The 20,387-nt window shown below is 43.2% G+C and overlaps 1 protein-coding gene across 1 annotated transcript in view; it reads right to left on the reverse strand.

Moving 5' to 3' along the window:
- Positions 1 to 2,857: 2,857 nt before the first annotated feature.
- The window catches only part of TRMO (tRNA methyltransferase O), a 20,025-nt gene continuing 2,495 nt past the window's right edge, over positions 2,858 to 20,387 (reverse strand). The window contains exons 2-7 of the mRNA XM_085847240.1: positions 17,653 to 17,810; positions 17,317 to 17,491; positions 17,063 to 17,220; positions 15,453 to 15,782; positions 13,708 to 13,877; positions 2,858 to 8,598 (exon numbers count right to left, since the gene is read on the reverse strand). Coding sequence (XP_085703366.1) covers positions 8,437 to 8,598; positions 13,708 to 13,877; positions 15,453 to 15,782; positions 17,063 to 17,220; positions 17,317 to 17,491; positions 17,653 to 17,810 — 1,153 coding nt within the window. The 3' untranslated portion in view covers positions 2,858 to 8,436. The remainder of the gene's footprint in view (positions 8,599 to 13,707; positions 13,878 to 15,452; positions 15,783 to 17,062; positions 17,221 to 17,316; positions 17,492 to 17,652; positions 17,811 to 20,387) is intronic.

Here is a 20,387-nt window from a genome sequence, read left to right on the forward strand (position 1 = left end):
TGACATGTATTCCCACTAGACAACAGGTTTGGGCCTAACTACACATGCACTTACCGAGATACCTCACCTAAGGGACCTGAATGGTGGTTTGCGAATTTGGTAACCACAACAATATATATATATATATATATATATATATATATATATATATATATATATATTTATTTATTTATGAGGCCTCTCCCTTCCAGCAATCATATTGTCAGTTGGGAAACGAGCAAGACAGTACCTGACTGAGTACTACACTGGTGTGGGAGCTGTGCCCTGGCAGAACAGGATGGTGGGATAACAGGAGAATGCTGACCAAGCCTGATTGTTCAAAGTGTTGTGTTGCTTGTCAACGTTGCACCCACAAACATTGTGTGTGACCCAATTGTTCATCTGCCTTGATAGGGGCTTGTGGGTGTGACGATATTTTGTGTGTGACCTAATTTATGTAAAAATGTGTGACGTGATTTATGAATGATGTGAAGGTGAAAGGAATGATGGGAAAGTGAAAAGTTTGCATTGAAGGCCATTACTCAGAACAGGAGAGAAAGAGGACAGACAATGCTGGTTTTACAATTTGGACTATGAGGTTTTTTTTTCAAGTTATATCTGGATTGAAATATTGTGAATCTATCTCCATTACATTGCATGGATAACATGTGGATTTCTATGTATATATTAAATTTAGTAGACAATAGCCTGGTGTTGGCACAGTGGTTAGAGTGGTGCCTTGGGATCCAAAAGGTCCTGAGTTCGAACCCCGTTGGGCCACTGAATTAATACACCAGGGGGTTGACTCAGCCTATCCTCCTTCCGAGGTCGGTGAAGTGAGTACCAGTGTACTGGGCCTGGTGGAAACCCGGTTGGAATAGGTGTACCAGATCCCTGTGTCGTAAGATGTGAACAGGGTTGCGTCAGGAAGGGCATCTGGCATAAATCCTGTGCCAAATCACCATGCGGATCATAACGGATGATCCGCTGTGGCGGCCCCTAATGGGAGCAGCCGAAAGAAGAAGATATTAAATTGAGTAGACAATATATTGTGCAAATTTCTGATTTATTTATTTTGAAATAACAGAACAACATATTGTAGCAAAAGACTTTAATAAATGAATTATGACCTCAGTTATGTCGCAATTTCTTCCGAAAATATTCTCTATTGAATCGCAATTTTGTCGCGCTCTCAGGGGTCCCAGGACAGATTGTCATTTTTTTCTCCAATCAGTCACAATTTAGTTTCATAGGTCGCCAATCCCTCACAAAGTTGTCTCACATTTGTCACACCTTCTGACTCGCAGAAACGAAATTGAGAATGGTTTGAGACCGGTTCGAGACAACTGCGCCGACTATGCGACTATTTTGAGACAAAATTTGTCGCACAAATTTTTTGAACATGTTCAAAATTCAAGCGACACCAGAGTGACGTCCTGCAACTCAAGCGAGGAAATTGAGAACCACCGCAAACGTTGAGACATTTTGGAGAATCCCGTTCGCATTTTGTCGCGAGCTGTCGCAGCTCAGTGAGATGCAAGCTTAAATTAAGCGTCTGATGCTTCGCAACCTGTCATGCCACGAAGTGATCTGTGGCTCGTCAACTACAGGGTCCCGGGCAGGAATTGGGTGTGATAACTCCCCTCGCGACCCCCACCAGACTTAGCCTGTGACAATATCAATCGCTCCTAACATTGGCGGTTAAGTGTACAGTATTTGGGCCAAAATAATGTGCTCCAACTGATGTACAGGGTTGGCATTTCAAAAATTTGGAATCATTGGGATATTTATTTCACAATTTTATATTTCCTGAAATTGCCAGCCACTGACATGCATACCAATATCAATTCTTGTATGTATGTTTCTTTGAATGTTTCTTAACATTGACACAAAAATTTTAGCACATTCGTGTCCGATTTTGTTCTCCAGATCTTCAATTGTACATGGTCTAGTGGTATAAACCAGTTTTCAGGTGTCCCCTGAAAAGATATAAGAAAACATTTCCTATGATTCCAAACTTTAGAAACACCCTGCACATTAATTACAAAGCTAAGCCTGGTGTTGGCTTAATGGTTAAGGTGGCTGCCTTAAGATCTTAGGGTCATGTGTTAGAGCCCCTGTCACGCCATTAAATAACACCAGGTGAGTTGATTCAGTATGTCATCCTTCTGATGTCAGCAAAATGAGTACCAGCTTCCTGGAAACAGGGGGCACTGCATCAGCAGCACAGCCATACTCCCAGTAATGATGCAACTAGCAGCCGTAAGCTGCATACCAAACTAGAAGGGCACTCGGTAGAGAACATACCTCCACCAGGCTGATTAGTTTATGTTTTGTATCCCACCGATCGGCTGGATCTGGATTTGGACCTGAACTAAAATTTAATCGGTTTGTTCTTATCACCTAACCAACTCACCCAACAAGTTTCGTCCGAATCAGTCCATAACTTTGAAATATCCTGCTATATATCGTTATTGCCTTGTCACTCAATGGTGAAGAATCAATTTTAAAAATCGGATCCGGATTCGGATCTTCACCAAAGTCGAATCAATTCTTCCTCGTTACATACCCGACCTGCCCACCAAATGTTGTCCAAATCCGTCCACAACTTTTTGAAATTACCTGCTATATGTCGTTTTTGGCTGCATCTCCCAATGGTGAGTAATCACTTAAAAATTCTCAGATCCAGATCCGAATTCGGATAATCACAAAAATCTTATCATTTTGTCCTTGTCACATACCCAAGCTCTCCACAAAATTTCGTCCAAATCCGTCTAGAACTTTTTGAGACATTTTGTTTATAAACAAACAAACAAAGGTAAAAATAATAATTACAAAGCTCATCCATAAACCTCATAACTGAAAAGTTCACCTCACCTTTTTCTGTTTCAAATTTTTATTCAATATTGATGGAGCATTCTCTGTGTTGCAGGAAGTGTTTGCATGCAATAAGGATTGAGTTGTATTCAGAGAAGTTCAACTCGATTGGTTCTTTCATACCGAATATAATACTCCAATTTTGAGCTGAGGTCAGTTGCTTATCCTATGGTAAAGAATTGGCTTTCCAGAAAAATACCTTTACAAACATAACTTTTTGGCATTTCTACTTTGTACAGGTGTTGGAGGAGAAATGTCTTTTCTCCCAAAATTGATGAAAAAAAGCCATCACATAAAAAAAAAATTAAGCAAATTTATTACATGACTATCGATGCATTGAAGGTTCAACAGTTATAGATGTTGCACTCCCAGGCAAAACTAACATTCTTTCTTGCAGTAATTCTCTGTAGACTACTGTACTATACAAGAGAACTCTCATATACTCAAGTTCTCACTGTAGCATTTTTGCCTGGGCCATTTTTGCCAAGTCACTTCACATCTTTGCAAAGCAGACAACTGATATTCAGAAGGAAAGGTTACAAGTTCAAGGCCTCTGGGAGCATTTCCCTCTTGAAAGTAGTCCAGTTTGCTTTTGCCAATAAGCAAATCCAATCTCTATCTGCAAACTCGCTCTGGCATTGCAGGTTCCATCCGACGAGGTTTACTTCAGGTCAGGTCAGGTATGGGAGCATGTCCCAGAACAGCGCGTCGCTGCGTCCACTTTCCGCCGGTACTCCAGGGGCCTCCGTCTGGCCATCCCCCAGGCAGATGCCATGCCCATCCCCATCTCCTTGAGATGATGGTCCACTTGCTGCAACCACGAGGCACGTGGTCGGCCCACTGGCCTCCTCCACTCATGAGACTCCCTCGCTGAGAGAATCTGGTGAGCAGGATCAGCGTCAGGAAAACGAGCCACATGTCCATACAGCCGCAACTGACGCTCACGGACTATGCAGGTAACAAATCTCATCCGAATCTCTCTCAGCAACCGCTCGTTGGACACAAAATCTGACCAGCGATAGCCAAGGATTCTCCGAAGAGACCTGGTACCAAAGGAATTAAGTCTCCGTCTCAGATCCTTGGTCAGAGTCCAAGTCTCGCATCCATAGAGCAAGACTGGAAGTACGAAGGACCTGAAGACTCGGACTTTCGTCCTCCCGCACAGGTACCGGCAGCGCCACACCCCATGATCCATGACTCCCCAGGCCCGACCCAGACGTCTATTGACCTCTGACTCGCAGCCAGCAGAGACATGAATATCACTGCCAAGGTAAGTGAATCTCTTCACGACCTCAACATCCTCACCACAAACAGACACAGACAGGACAGCAGCATCCAAGATGTCACCGAAAGTCTGGATCTTAGTTTTGACCCAAGAAACTCGTAATCGCAGCGGCTCCGACTCCTCATTCAGCACCTCGAGGGCCCCCAAAAGGATATCTAAAGTCTCCGCAAAGATGATTGCATCATCTGCAAAATCAAGGTCCGGGATCTTGACATTCCCAAACGATGCACCGCAGCTTGATCTCTCCGACATCCTCCCTAGAATCCAGTCCATACAAGTGCTGAAAAGTGTGGGGGCCAGTACACACCCCTGACGAACTCCAGTATCAACTGGAAATAAGTCAGAGATGGTACCACCACACTTCACAGCACTCTCAGTACCAGAGTAGAGTTCAGACATAAGATCGATCAGTTTTGGTGGCACCCCACAAAGACCAAGAATCCTCCAGAGGACATCCCGAGTCACTGAATCGAACGCTTTACAGAGATCAACATAGGCTGCAAGCAACCCCTGCCGAAACTCTCGTCTGCGTTTGGTGAGGACACGGAGAGCAAGGATACGGTCAATCGTTGACCTCTTTGGTGTAAAGCCCGACTGCTCTGGACGCTGGTGCTCAAGCAGATGGTGGCGAACCCTATCAATAATTATCCGAGCAAAGACCTTGCCGGGCACTGAGAGCAGCGTCACCCCTCGGTAGTTGTTGCAGTCTTGGCGATCACCCTTCCCTTTCCAGAGAGGAACAACAAGGCCCCTCTTCCAATCAGTTGGGATGATGCCTGTGTTCCAGGCAGAACACAAAACTGCATGCAACGACACGAGTGCAGCATTTCCACCAGCCTTGAGAAGTTCAGCATGGATGCCACAGATCCCTGGAGCTTTACCCCATTTCAACTGGTTCACCGCAGCCCGTGTGTTCCACAAGCGAAGGTGGACCACAGTTGATTCGAGGGTCAGCAACAGGGATTGTAACACCCTTGACGTCCAACTCGACAGCTGGGGGATCAGCCTGGTACAACCGCTCAAAGTAACCGGCCCAGCGGGCCTTCACTTCAGACTCCTCTGTCAAGAGCCTACCACTCTCTGCTCTAACTGCAGTGCTCCGAGGGATGGGCTTGGATGAACGCAATGCGCGAATTCCCCTGTAAGCGGGACGTGAATCAACTGTCGACAGGTGATGCTCTACCCCCTCACAGATTCCTCGCACATAGGCCTCCTTGTCCACCCTCAGTGCACGTACAGTTTTTTTGCCTCAGCTCCCTGAACAGTTCAGCTCTGCCATTCAGCCTGGCCCTGCAACTCTGGTCAATGGTATCCAGTGTCCCTTGCGAGACAAAATTCTTCTTTGCCCTGCGGTGAGTTCCAAGACATCCACCAGCAACATCAAGGACAGTGGTCTTGAAGGGAATCCACAACTCTTCAGGACCCCCCAAAGCACCCAGACCCCCCAAGTGTCCACTCAGCCTGTTTGCAAACTCCTCAGCTACTCTCTCATCCCTGAGCTTGCCAACATCCAGCCTAGGCTGGGATTGTACCATTCTCCAGGATTTAAGGTGCAGCTTTAGAGTTACTACAACAAGCCTGTGGTCAGTATTGAGGAACTGAGCACTCCGGTAGACCCTGCAGTTCTGGATCATCCTCCAACGACCGTCAATGAAGACATGGACAATCTCCTTTGCCACACCGCCAGCGTTGGAATACCAAGTCCAGCGATGAGCTTGTGGGTGCTGAAACCATGAACCAGCCACCCTAAGTCCATGACTTCTTGCAAAGTCAAGGAACTTAGTGCTATTCTGGTTCATAGTTCCTGACCCATGGGGACCAACACACACCTCATAACCATCCCTATCGGTTCCAGTCGATGCATTGAAATCCCCCAAGACTAGAAGTGTATCTCGTCTGGGGCACTGATCAACCACAGACTCGAGCGTGGCGTAGAGTGCATCCTTCACGGTTTGCTTCAATGGAAGAAAAATTGCTGTGCCAGCAGATATTTAATTGAGTCTTGATGGTACAGTATTCTTGCATTATTTTCATGGACGACCAATATTCATTGAGTCAATCTGGTGCTCTTATACACTCTTTAAAAAGAGAAAATCACAACTACAAGTCTTACAAAAATTTGGAAAAAATGCTTAGTTGTCCATGGGCTGGGGGGGGGGGTGGTTTCTGTGCGACTTTTATGTGCCCTAAGTTTCTCTTCATATTGTTGAAGTAGACCATGTGAGACATCAAAAAAGTGAGGGTGGACATCTGGGAGCCTGGTCGGATTTGAGAAAATGACGTCACAATATCAAGCTTTTGCGTTCATGAGGCGACCAAAAATTTGGGGTCGGGGAAACTAAAATGCTTATAACGCCACAACCATACATGATATAACTGCAAACTACCATTCAAAATATTTGTTTTTATTCACTCTACATGTGACAATATGTAATTATCTGATTATGCAAATTTGCTGTCCAGAGGTCAAAAGGTCATGGAAATCAGGGGTTGCTTAAAATCTGACCCACCAGAAGAAAAATGTGAGTTACAGGCTGCCTGTACTACTTGAGAATGTTTGCTGGCTGTCAGAGGTTGCCAAGACATATCTCTATCACATGATATGCATTGTATAAGAATTAACCCTTTTGTAACGAAAACATCAACTTTGATAAATGGTGCTATTTCAGACATGTCAGAAATTCCAGTTTTTCCATTGTCTAAGTGTACATTTTTCATACCATACAGGTTGGTGATTGTTTTGTAAACCTCTTTTAGATTATTACTATACATATCAGCAGAAGACCCAGAGGAAATGACTTCTTGCTATTCCTGACAACGATGAACCATTTAACCCTTTTATTTCAGTTGTTTTAAAATGGGCAGAGGTTGAGTCCTCTATTTCTAGTCAGTTCTCATTATCTCCAGTCATTTGAGGCTTCTTTGGATTCCCACAATAGAGTAGTTCCACGTGGTTCTGTTAGAGGGCACTACCACTGATTCTAGTATTGACAGCTTGGTGGCAGCACTGTACAAGTGCATTTCCTCATGGGTGAAAGTAAAAATTACCCCCATGTGGGGGTGACGGTCATCTCTATAATGTTTTTTACTATCATAATCGATGAACCGTTGCCAGATATCTCCTAAAATGACAGACTAGATAGGTTTTGAAAATGGCGACTTTCACAACTTTCGTGACCTCGACCCTGACCTCGAATCCGGGAAAAAATATGTCGTTGGGTATCACTCATCGACCTCTACCCACATACCAAATTTCATCAAGATCGGAAGTAAAAAGTTTTCTTTGTACCGGGAGGTGTTTTTGACCATCTTCCAGATCATGTGACGATCAAATGGGAAGGAAATTCAAAAATCTGTCCAGTTAGATACAAGATAATATTTTTTACAATCATAATCAATAAACAGTTGCCGAATATCTTGTAGAATGGCAGAAGAAAGAGGTTTTGAAAATGGCGATTTTTATAACTTACGTGACCTCGTGACCTTGACCCTGACCTTGAACCTGGACAAAGGTTATATCGTTGTGCAACACTCATCGACCTCTACCCACATACTAAGTTTCATCAAGATCGGAAAGAAAAATTGGTGACGGACGGACATTTGGTCTGGCTTTATTCGGTCATCTCGGCAGAGATGACCTAAAAATTGAATCAACATTACAATCTTCAATTTGACATACAGTTCTCATGTTTTAACGCACAGACTACTTGTGGTAGGTGTTTTATCTACAGAAAGGCTTAAACAAAATCAGTAGTATAATCAGCCTTCACTACACACCAGTGCACACATGCATACCCCATCAAGTACAGGAATGTAAACAGGCTCGCAAATGGTCGAGCAGTAACGCCGCCTGCCCAACGCAAGACTAACTAAACGTCTGTCCCATCTTCTTTATCCCAATAGCATGTTTATCACCAGACAGCTTTCAGAGTGCTGAAAGTTGATTTATCCTGTCAAGATGTCAGATTATGTATGCCTTTCAGGTGTGTTATGACTTACAATCATGCTGCCATCACCCATGTTCATGAAATGCCCTTCTGGTTTGTTTCAGATGAGATGCAGAACACTGGTGTCAGCTTGCTTGGTGGAGCTGGAGACAGTGAATACCTTGATCTTGATAAATGCATCATTTGCCAATCTTCGAAAGAAAAAAACCCCACAAGCACTGAACATGGGCAGAAACGAATACGTGAGGCTGCTGCAGAACGAAATGACCATGTTGCCAAAAGACTTCGCACCCTTGAAGATGAAGAATCTGTCTATCATATGGACAATCTGTGTTACAAAGCTTGCACTCACAAAAAATCGTTGGAAAATATCAGTAAAGCTTCTGCCTCCACTTCTCGTGGCAGTGAAGAAGTCAGTCGTGAGGCATCATCACGCCGCTCTCGCTCAAGCATCTCACCGAGACCTGGACCTTCCAATGTACCGGACATGAGGGAGTTATCATGTGTCATCTGTGGATACAAGAAGCACCATGGGGTGCATCAGAAATACCGCATATCAGAGTGCGACAGGGCCAGTAAATTCTTGGAGGCAACCATAAGCTTTCAGGATGATGTTTACACTCGCACTTGTGACATACAAAGTGTTAGTGCAGTATTTGGCGCCGACTTATATTGCCACAATTTGTGTATTAAAAGTTATTTGCTGAACTATGAGCATATGTTTGAGAAAGGACAAACAGAAAAACCTGCGACTCACAAACAAGCATGGGAACAAGTAGTGAAGGACGTAGAGATTGGGATAAATCAAGGCTTTGGTTATGAACTAAGCTTTGTAAGAGACTGTGTGAACCGTGAAATTACGTCATGTAAAAGAGTAACTAACAAGGAAGTAAATGTACTCTTACTTAATCACTTTGGAGATAGAATTAGATTCTCTGTGCCTAAAGAGGCCAATAAGTCTGTGATGTTTTTTGGCAAAGATGTCAATGTCCAGCATATGGCTGAGATAATTCGCGCTAATGACCCTATCCATCAGTGTGCAGAAAGAATAAGACAGTGTCTTTTAGAGTATAGTATGACTTTGATCTACAGGATCGGTTTTGTGATATGAATGACTTGAAAACTGCTTGGGAGAGTATAAAGATCCCTGAACCGCTGTTAAGTTTCTTTTCCAGAAAACCCAGTAGACTACCTTCAAGGATTTGGTTGTAGCCAAAATGGACCTTCTGACGATGAAGTTGAGAGAGCAGAATCATATCTAGTGAAAGTCCTAAAGAATGGAACTACCTGCACAACAATGGATGAACTCAGGGATCATAATTATCACCACAGCAAAACCCCACTCGAGAAGTTGCCATCTACAAGCCATGCCATAAAGGCCCATATTCTCTAAGGGCACATTATGCTACATACATGGGTGTCCGCAGAAAAAAATGCAGGGGGGGGGGGCAATGTTATCCTGAGATCGCCGTGTGAAGTGTGAAGACATCTTTTTGCTAAGATTACTGTAAATAACAGAACAAAATGTTAACAATTCTTCAGGTAGAAGACACACGATTGATCGAATGTCATGATATTTGGCGTGGAAGATAGTGTTTTTTCGTTCATTCCTTCTGTGTTGTGGCTATTTATTTTATTTCAGTAACAAAACTCATGCTAATTTTCTACGTTGGATTTTATACAAAATAATCAAACTAAATGCTCTTGATTTGATTGTTATAGAGTCTGGGGAAGACCAGTGTATTAAATTTGTATTGTTATGTTAACCTCATTTTTCTTATTTTTCAGGAATGTGAAATGGATATCAGGAGGTTCTTTAAAAAACGTAAGTCTGATGACTGACAACAATCAAAACACCCGGGTACATCGGAGACGCATGTTGAACCAGCAGAGCAGTGCAGAGGGGGACATCACGAGCAGTTACTCACAGCAACCAATCAGATGCCACCCCAAACACCACTTGCGAAAGTGGCCAATGACTTGCCTCATCATCTGGACATTGGATCATACGTCAAAACCACAGAACATTTGACCAATAATCGATGATATGACCTCCTGATGAACACATACGTCCCACCAACTGATTACAGCTATCAGTACGATTCACAGGGCTCCCGCTGTTTCCGCCACATGTGGATAAACCAATATTCTCCATGGCTGGCCTACTCAAGTCACTTGAAAGGTGCTCTGTGCAAATACTGTGTGCTGTTCCCTCAACCAGTGCACCGAGGTCGAATGGGTGTGTTCATCGTGACTCCTTTTGTTAAATACAAAGACTTCAATAAGTGCGTGAGGAAGCACATGCTTTCCTCCTGGCACAAAGGTGCACCGCAAGATGCCAACAATTTCCTCACCACCGTGCAAAGGCCAGAGTTGACCATCGTGAGCCAGATGGACCGAGCAGTCAACAAAGCAGTCACTCAAAACCGAGAGAAACTGTTCCCCATACTATCCAGCATTCTGTTCTGCTGCAGCCATGACATTGCATTGAGGGGGAAAGAGAGTACATCAGGGAACCTCTGTGACCTACTGAGATTCAGGATAGAAGCAGGGGATACGGTCCTGAAGGATCACATGGAGGGCGCAAGCAAAAATGCGAGATACACATCAGTTTGTGTACAGAACGAGCTGATAGTTCTCTCCGAAGAAGTAGTAAGAGACAATATTGTGAAAGCTGCAAATGAATCAAATGGATTCTCTATCATTGCAGATGAAACTGCTGACATATCAGGCACCGAGCAACTGTCCATTGAAGTACGATTTGTTGCGCTGCAGGGACAACGGAATGACTCAGCCACCATACGTGAGGAATTCCTTGGATTCATTCCACTGGAGAGGGTGGACGCTGCAACAATTGCAGATACTATCATCGACTAAGCAAAAAAATTTGGTCTTAACGTCGACAAGCTCCACGGCCAAGGCTACGATGGATGCTCAACCACGGCAGGTTAAGACAATGGTGTACAGGCCCGTATCAGGAACACCTATCCCAAAGCTGTTTTCGTGCACTGCTCTTCACATCGACTGAATTTGGTGGTTCATGATCTGAATTCTGTCGCAGATGTGAGGAATACGACTGGAACTGTGAAATCTATCATTAAATTCTTCCGTGACAGTCCCAAGCGCAGGAGACTGGTTCCAAATATACCTTTGTTGTGTGAAACCAGATGGAGCGCAAAGTACAAAAGCATCCGCATCTTTTCAGAGAACTTTTGTGGTTTCTATGCACAACTGGAGCAACTGGAGGCAAACCAGCATGAGTCACAGAGTACGCGTCAGACGGCGTATCGGCTAAGGTGTGCTGCAGGAACCACAGTGTTCCTCATCTGTCTGAAGATCATTGTGAAGTACTCAGCGATGTTGGAGCCAGTGACCCAACAGCTGCAGCAGTCGACATGGACATTATGGGAGTCCGAGATCACATCGACCTGTTGATGAAGGCTTTCTGAGCTCACCGGGATGGTGCAGACCGTGTGTTCTCAGATGTCATCCCTGAGGTGAAAACCTTGGCAGAAGAACTTGGCATAGACTTGACTATGCCTCGGCGATGCGCACGCCAGGTCCACCGGCCGAATGTAGGAGGCTCCATTGAGGAGTACTATCGCCGCACCATCTATGTCCCGTACATGGATTCCTTGATCCAGTCTCTGGAAAGTCGCTTTGGTGAAAGTAACACACCATATTTTCACATTTTCGCACTACATTCGAGAGAAATACAGCAAACAGAAAGATGAATTCAAGCACATCGTTTCATCTGTCAAGGAAATGTATGGCATTGACAACCTTGTAGAAGAAGCTGTAGCGTGGTATGACGTGCAGAAGCATAAGCCACTGGATGACAACTCTCTGGGTATGATAGAGCTGGTGAAGCAGACCACTCTGTTCCCTGCTGTGCGCAAGGCTATCCTCATCGCACTGACTCTGCCTGCAACATCATGTACAGTGGAAAGGTCCGTCAGCACACTGCGCAGGGTGAAGACCTGGTTAAGATCAACGATGAGTGATAAACGTCTGTCCGGCCTCTGCATGCTAAGTGTCCACCGCGACAAAGTGAACAGCCAGAAGACCGAGCTAATGAACAGGGTCATTGACAATTTTGGAAGAGATCCCCGACGGCTCCAATTCCTGTTCCAAGAGTAGTAACCTGCTCTAACTGAATGAACTGTTGAGAAATGTTTATGTTATTTTATTCATTTTGTATTTTCCATGTAATTGTTTCAAATTTTTGATTTTCCGGGGGGGGGCAAATGCCCCCCCTTGCCCCTCCCTGCGGACGCCCATGGCTACATATGTGATGACATCAATTCTCTCTGCAAATACGACTGAGTTGAATCCTCTCCTATACAGATTTGAAGAGAAAGATGAACTTCTCCATTCAGATAAGGCCATCAGATCCATTCCCGAGGAATATGCTGTGCACTGTACTTGCTTAAAATGTGCGACAGAGAGATGTGCATGTCGAAAGAGTGACCTGCCTTGTTGCCAGTTCTGCAAGTGCCAAGGTATGGGAGACGAGAATGTTTGCTTTAAAAATCCAGCTGGTTGTATCTAAAACCGAACAGAACTCATATGTGACACTTACAGCTGCATGGAAATGTACTCCTGGCATCTACATGTATTCCTTCTCCCATTATCAAATTGGCATGATTTGGAATAGTGACTACAGTCAGCAGTATACCTTCATTTGGATATAAAAACCTAGACTATTACTAAAACTGAGCAAATTCAGCAGTTTATTTTTGCTGAATGGACTAAGGATGTTCCAACCCCCCCCCCCCCACCCCCTCTACAGATGGTTGTTTTAGGACTTAGTGGGTTAACGACATGGGAATATTGTAAGAAATTAGTTAATTAAGTGATATTTCGGCTTAAAGAAATAAGTAGTTGGTGATAGATCATATTCATACTGATGAAAATGCTCGATTACTTAATTTTATGGCATGTGTCTTCCGCTGCAAAGGAAAATCAGCTTTTCTGAAATAGCACCATTTATCAAAGTTGATGTTTACGTTACAAAAGGGTTAATTCTTATACAATGCATATCATGTGATAGAGATATGTCTTGGCAACCTCTGATAGCCAGCAAACATTCTCAAGTAGTACAGGCAGCCTGTAACTCACATTTTTCCTCCGGTGGGTCAGATTTTAAGCAACCCCCGATTTCCATGACCTTTTGACCTCTGGACAGCAAATTTGCATAATGATCAGATAATTACATATTGTCACATGTAGAGTGAATAAAAACAAATTTTTGAATGGTAGTTTGCAGTTATATCATATATGGTTGTGACGTTATAAGCATTTAAGTTTCCCCTACCCCAAATTTTTGGTCGCCTCATGAACGCAAAAGCTTGATATTGTGACGTCATTTTCTCAAATCCGACCAGGCTCCCAGATGTCCACCCTCACTTTTTTGATGTGCCACATGGTCTACTTCAATAATATGAAGAGAAACTTAGGGCACATAAAAGTCACACAGAAACCACCCCAGCTCATGGACTTATAGTTCACAAGTCAGGAAACATGATTTTGTTATGGACCCAGCTCAAACCCATCTGCGCTTTCTCCTGACGGATTATTCCATTTTGTTGAAGTGCAGTCATCTCTGCAAACATTTACCACTTCTGCAAAATCCTTGCCAAAGTGACAGGTGATGATGAGTCCTTCAAGGGCAAATGAAAAAGGCTGCAAGGGGTGACGGTGTCGCCGATAAACACAGCGAGGGTCAGAAGCCAGTATGGCTTCCAAGGTGTGTCGTGCACTGGCAGCGTTTCCCAGAATAGGTAGAGCTATTGGAAGAGAAACGTCAGACAAATACACAGAGATCAGGAGATGGATTAATATGCAAGGTAACTCAGAAACAAAGAACCATTCACCTAATCACTCAGTGCACAGAAACATACTGCAGGAACTTATAACTTACGAGTTGGTGAAGCCAACTGTATAAATCTATTCAACTGGTTATAATTTTTTTAATTGGATAATGATGGTAATTGCATACTTGCTTCATCTCAAAGCAATGTTGAACCATCATGAGATGAAATATGAACTAGAAAGTTAATAGAACACCTTACCCCACACAGTCTTGAAAAACAATGGTTTTAAAAAAAGTACATGGGAAGGGTCTTGCCTAGTTTTGGACTAAGCAAACAAACAGCACAAGGTGCCACCATATTAGTGTAAATGCCACAGTTACTCTGTCCTCAGCATGAGACGTCATAATTACTTTTCCAAGTACTGCTGAGCAGACAAGTTTTTGAAAGTGCTCAGAAGGAGATTTGTGTTCCACAGTGTTTTGGTATAAAATTAAATTGAAATTCAATGAAAGTTTTAAAGGTTGTAGAAAAAAATAAAACTTATTTCCCGGAAGTTTACCACTGTTGATGCACCGTCTTTTACAACACCTTATTTATTTGCGCTTGTTTGTGCCCATTATCCATCCAATGGGACCATACTCTGTGCAGAGTATTGGTGCTGCCTCAGCAGTCTCCTTGGCTATTGAGCACAATCCTGGACGGGTCGCCACTCTGACACAGGATACCAGCAAGCTGGCACTCATTTTGCCGACCTCAGAAGGATGACAGGCAGAGTCAACCCCACCTGGTATTAATTCAACAGTGAAGTGGGATTTGAACTCAGAATCCGAGGATCTCAAGCCCACCACCCTAACCATTAAGCCAACACCAGGCATGTGCCCATTTGTTGAACCCGTCCAGTATTGTGCCGAATAGCCAGGGAGACTGCATTAATGACATCCCTATAAACAGTAAGTTTCCTGTTTGGAATGATTTTCCATTTTGTTTGACTGCCAGGCAGACTGACAGATGAAAATAATTACACCCGGACCCCGATATTCACAGTTCCAACATTTGCGGGTGCTGCGTATTCGTGGTTTTCACAGCGATTATTTTTTTTTCATGTGCCATGAGCATAACACAGTTCTAAAACATATCTTCCACAAGCCACACACAAAGCAGCTGGATGTACATACAGTACAATATTGTACGTACGCAAAAAACATGCCTTCCACGAGCCGCAAACATGACATGCTTCCTGTACGTGTACTGTAGCTTCACGGGATAAACATAGTTTCACGGGACGTCTCACCATGTGCACTTTAAACATACGGTACTGTACATACTGTATTGTAGCTTCGTGGCATAAACAATAACTCCTGCTTACAAGGTAGAAAACCTCTATATTTCCGAACTTGTAAAAAAATTGATCAAAAAGAAATTTAATTTTTTTTTTATCTAGCAATGTCATGCAAGTGGATGTGATTTAAAGTCCACATAAACAATTGATACATAAAATAAATGACGATGTACAAATTCAGGGTGAAGTTTACCAACAATCAGACCTACCTCCAGCAACCGCTAGTCTCTCCAGGTCCTGCATAGCTTCCGAGGTAAAATGTACAGACAATGGTGCCAAGGGAGATTGTTGAACCCAATCTGCCACAGATGCACTGCATACTTGCTGATTAACACAAGAGTCCTGGCCTGATAAGCAAGTCTGTGACACAGTCAACTTTCCTTCATCAGTTTCTTGCAAGCCTGAGCAGACACTCGATGCCGGCAGCGTCCTACCACCATGATGGTTCTGTAGAGCATCATATTCTGGAATGAAAGGCTTAATGTCCAAAACAGGTGTCCCATCGACCACGTCTATGCCCGACAGGTGTAGTGTTTCTCCTGGTCGTAACAAGATGACAAATGCTCGATTAAAAACGTGTTACAGGATTGTAAAAAATTGCTTTGATAAATCAAGATGAAGCATTGCTCAAAAACTTTACCACTCAATGACCAACATATGACTTGGGTCTTCATGAAAAAAGGTAAACACAATCAAATTGATGTGTCTCAACATGCTCTCAGTAGCAAATTAGGATTGACAAGGTAGTTCAGAGGTGGCTCACTTGCCTTGAACTGCCAAGTCTGAGTTTGATCTTTGACCCAACTATAAACTTTCATTCTTGTAATGCGCAGGTCGGATTTTGTGAATCATCAATCGGCTGGGATGTTAAGCTAGGGTCCCATCTGCCAGTTTTTCCTGGTAAACGTTTAAAAGTGCTACGGTGTCTTTCACAAAGAGAAGGCCTTCACTGGAAATCTGGCCAAATTCCTGCCCAAATCTACCGGGATCTGAATATCGAGAAGCACAAGCTTGTGAAGTAATTCAATTTATTTTTGTACTGTTCACACTCAAAACAAAATTAGTGTTCCTTTTAACTTCAAAATAAATTCCATGAAAAATGTTTATCTGGTGTTCATAACTTTTTTGTGAGTGCGAAAAAGGGCGGTTGACCTCCAAAACAACAGAGAACGTTATTTCCAAGTTGTTTTTGTTTTGACCTTTTAATACTCTCAACTCTAAATGGTAAAACATCAATGTGAAGGACCAGTGTTACATGTAATGAGGCAAGGAAAGCAATTGCTCTTTTTATTTATTCATCATTGCAATGCCAAGTCCACACAATAAAATAACTTCCGCACAGTTTCGTGACCTTTTCTGAAATCTCGGCTTCGAGTTACTGTATATCAGTGTGCAAAGTTTCAGCTTTCTCGCCCACCGAGAAAGTATTAAACGTTTATATGAGTGAGCGAGTCAATGAGTACCGTATTTTTCAGCCGACAAGTCAAATTGGCTCATTTTCCCATTTTTCTTTCCTTCATTCATGTACTGTACAGGACTATTTGGAGAATAAGACGAAGCAAAATAAACTACGGTAGTTGGCAAAAATACGGTAAGTTGTTAGAATGAGCTTTGTATATTAGATTCATATTGGCAATGCTAAGCCACATAATAAAATCAGAACATATTCGTAATTTATGAAAAGTAAAGAACCGGAGTCCTTGACTTCACTTCCAACACCAAGGTTATTTACAGGAGAAAGTTGGAAGTTTCATCATGAGGAATGGATGTATAGCATGAGATTCTTTAAATGGACAGCAACACATCCAACAAGTCATACCTTCAATAGAATCCAGTCGTGCAAGAGTGATTCCGATTGGGTTGGGCCGGTGGGGACTGCGCGAGGCAAACACACCCACTTTTTTCCCATCTAGGCGGGGTGGTCGAACTTTCGCTTTCACAGCCTGGTTCTCATTCAGGTGGAAGATGAATATAATCCTAACAAAAATGAGCTCAGTTTAACAAAAGTACACAGGTACACTATTTCACATTTCATAAGAAACTACTAATGTTCAAAGTATGAATATTGCCAACCAGACATGAGAGTAAGCAGTGAGACCCATAATGGCGTGGCTTGGGTTGGTAAAAACCTCGTGGCGAATACGAAGAAAGGCTCGGGCATGGGGACAAATCGACCCCTGCCGCGGAGTACCTCGCTTTCCTGGGAAGCATGTTCGCAGGAAGCCCACAGGTTGTGTCCAAATCTCACCTGCAATGTTGATAAAATTGTATTGTAATTGGGGAACTGCTGTCAAATTTTTGAGACTTTAATCTCTATTGCCTGTGGGTTTGAGAACTGAGAAGAGAAATCTTGTACATAAAGTTGAATAATTGGTTGTTGACAATTTGACAAAAAGAACAAAGACTGACCAGTTTCAAGTGATCTAGAAGATTGACGCATTGATGGTGCAGAACAAACGGTGTCAGCATTTCGACCTGTATTCTGTGCAGTCGGGGCATCACGAAGCATCGACTTGATCTCATCAACAGACTTTTGGAAAATACGTGATATTTTGTTCAGCTGAGTTCTGAAAACACAAAAATTCTAATTTGGTATTCCAGAATTTCTGAAAGTAATTATATACCATGTCTATCAATATATATATATATATATATATATATATATATATATATATATATATATATATATATATACATATACATATATACATATACATATATACATATATATATATATATACATATACATATATATATATATACATATACATATATATACATATACATATATATATACATATACATACATATACATATATATATATACACATACATATATATATATATATATATATTAAAACACACACACACACACACACACACACACACACACACACACACACACACACACACACACACACACACACACACACACACACACACACACACACACACACACACACACACACACACACACACAAAATATATATATATATATATATATATATATATATTAAAACACACATACACAAACTGTTCTACCATGGTGTGGATGGGAGGAGAAATGGTGTCGGGGTAATCCTGAAGGAAGATCATGTCAAGAGGGTATTGGAGGTGAGGAGGGTGTCTGACCGGGTGATGAGTGTGAAGTTGGAAATTGAAGGGGTGATGATGAATGTCATCAGTGCATATGCCCCACATATGGGGTGTGAGATGGAATATAAAGAAGATTTCTGGAGTGAGTTAGATGAAGTGGTGGAGACTGTATCCAAGGATGAAAGATTGGTGATTGGAGCAGATTTCAATGGGCATGTTGGGGAAGGGAATAAAGAGGATGAGGAGGTGATGGATAGGTACGGTCTCAACAAAAGAAATGCGGAAGGGCAAATAGTGGTCGAGTTTGCAAAAAGAATGGAAATGGCAGTGGTAAATACGTATTTCAAGAAGAAGGAGGAACACAGGGTGACGTACAAGAGTGGAGGAAAGTGCACACAGGTGGATTACATCTTAAGCAGGAGATGCAACCTGAAAGAGATTAGAGACTGTAAGGTGGTGGCAGGGGAGAGTGTAGCTCGACAGCATCGATTGGTGGTCTGTAGGATGACTTTCGAGGTGAGGTTGAGGAAGAGAGTGAGGGCTGAACCAAGGACCAGATGGTGGAAGCTGAAGGAGGAAGACTGTTGCATGAAATTTCGGGAGGAGGCGAGACAGGTATTGGATGGTGGTAAAGATGGGTGGGATGATTGGGCAACTACAGCGGAAGTGGTGAGGGAGATAGCTAGGAAGGTACTTGGTGTGACATCTGGACAGAGGAAGGAAGATTAAGAGACTTGGTGGTGGAACGAGGAAGTACAGGAAAGTATAAGGAAGAAGGGGTTGGCGAAAAAGAAGTGGGATAGTCAGAGAGATGAAGAAAGTATGCAGGAGTTCAAGGAGTGGTGGCGAAAGGCAGAGAGAGGTGGCAAAGGCCAAGGAAAAGGCATATGACGAGCTGTATGAGAAGTTGGATACAAAAGAAGGGGAAAAGGATTTATACCGATTGGCAAGACAGAGGGACCGAGCTGGGAAGGATGTGCTGCAGGTTAGGGTGATAAAGGACGCAAATGGGAATGTGCTGACGAGCGAGGAGAGTGTGTTGAGAAGGTGGATGTAGTACTTTGAGGAGTTGATGAATGAAGAAAATGAGAGAGAGAGAAGGTTGGAAGAGGTGGAGATAGTGAATCAGGAAGTGGAGTGGATCAGTAAGGATGAAGTGAGGACTGCTATGAAGAAGATGAAAAGTGGAAAGGCGGTTGGCCCAGATGGTATACCAGTGGAGGCATGGAAGTGCTTAAGAGAGATGGCAGTGGGGTTGTTAACCAGATTGTTGAATAAAATCTTGGAAAGTGAGAGGATGCCGGAGGAGTGGAGATTAAGTGTACTGGTTCCGATTTTCAAGAATAAGGGTGATGTGCAGAGCTGTGGAAATTACAGAGAGATAAAGTTGTTAAGCCACACCATGAAGTTGTGGGAAAGAGTAGTGGAAGCTCAGTTGAGAAGAGAGGTGACGATCTGTGAGCAGAAAAATGGGTTTATGCCAGGAAAGAGCACCACTGATGCGATGTTTGCTTTGAGAATGTTGATGGAGAAGTATAGGGAAGGCCAGAAGGAGTTACATTGTGTGTTTGTGGATTTAGAGAAAGCTTATGATAGGGTGCCAAGAGAGGAGTTGTGGCATTGTATGAGGAAGTCGGGAGTGGTGGAGAAGTATGTGAGGATCGTGCAGGATATGTATGAGGACAGTGTGACAGCGGTGAGGTGTGCGGAAGGAATGACGGACCGGTTTAAGGTAAAAGTGGGATTGCACCAAGGATCGACTCTGAGCCCTTTCCTGTTTGCAATGGTGATGGATAGGTTGACGGACGAGATCAGACTGGAGTCTCCATGGACTATGATGTCCGCGGATGACATCATGATCTGCAGGGAGAGCAGGGAGCAGGCTGAGGCGAGCCTCGAGAGGTGGAGGTACGCACTGGAGAGAAGGGGAATGATAGTCAGTAGGAGTAAGATGGAGTACATGTGTGTAAATGAGAGGGAGGGTGGTGGTATGGTGCGGTTGTAAGGAGTTGAGGTGGAGAAGGTGGATGGGTTTAAATACTTGGGAT

The sequence above is a fragment of the Eptatretus burgeri genome, chromosome 11 (assembly GCF_056783735.1).
Source record: "Eptatretus burgeri isolate ZD-2024b chromosome 11, Ebu_testis_v1, whole genome shotgun sequence".
In the NCBI taxonomy this organism is placed as follows: domain Eukaryota; kingdom Metazoa; phylum Chordata; class Myxini; order Myxiniformes; family Myxinidae; genus Eptatretus; species Eptatretus burgeri.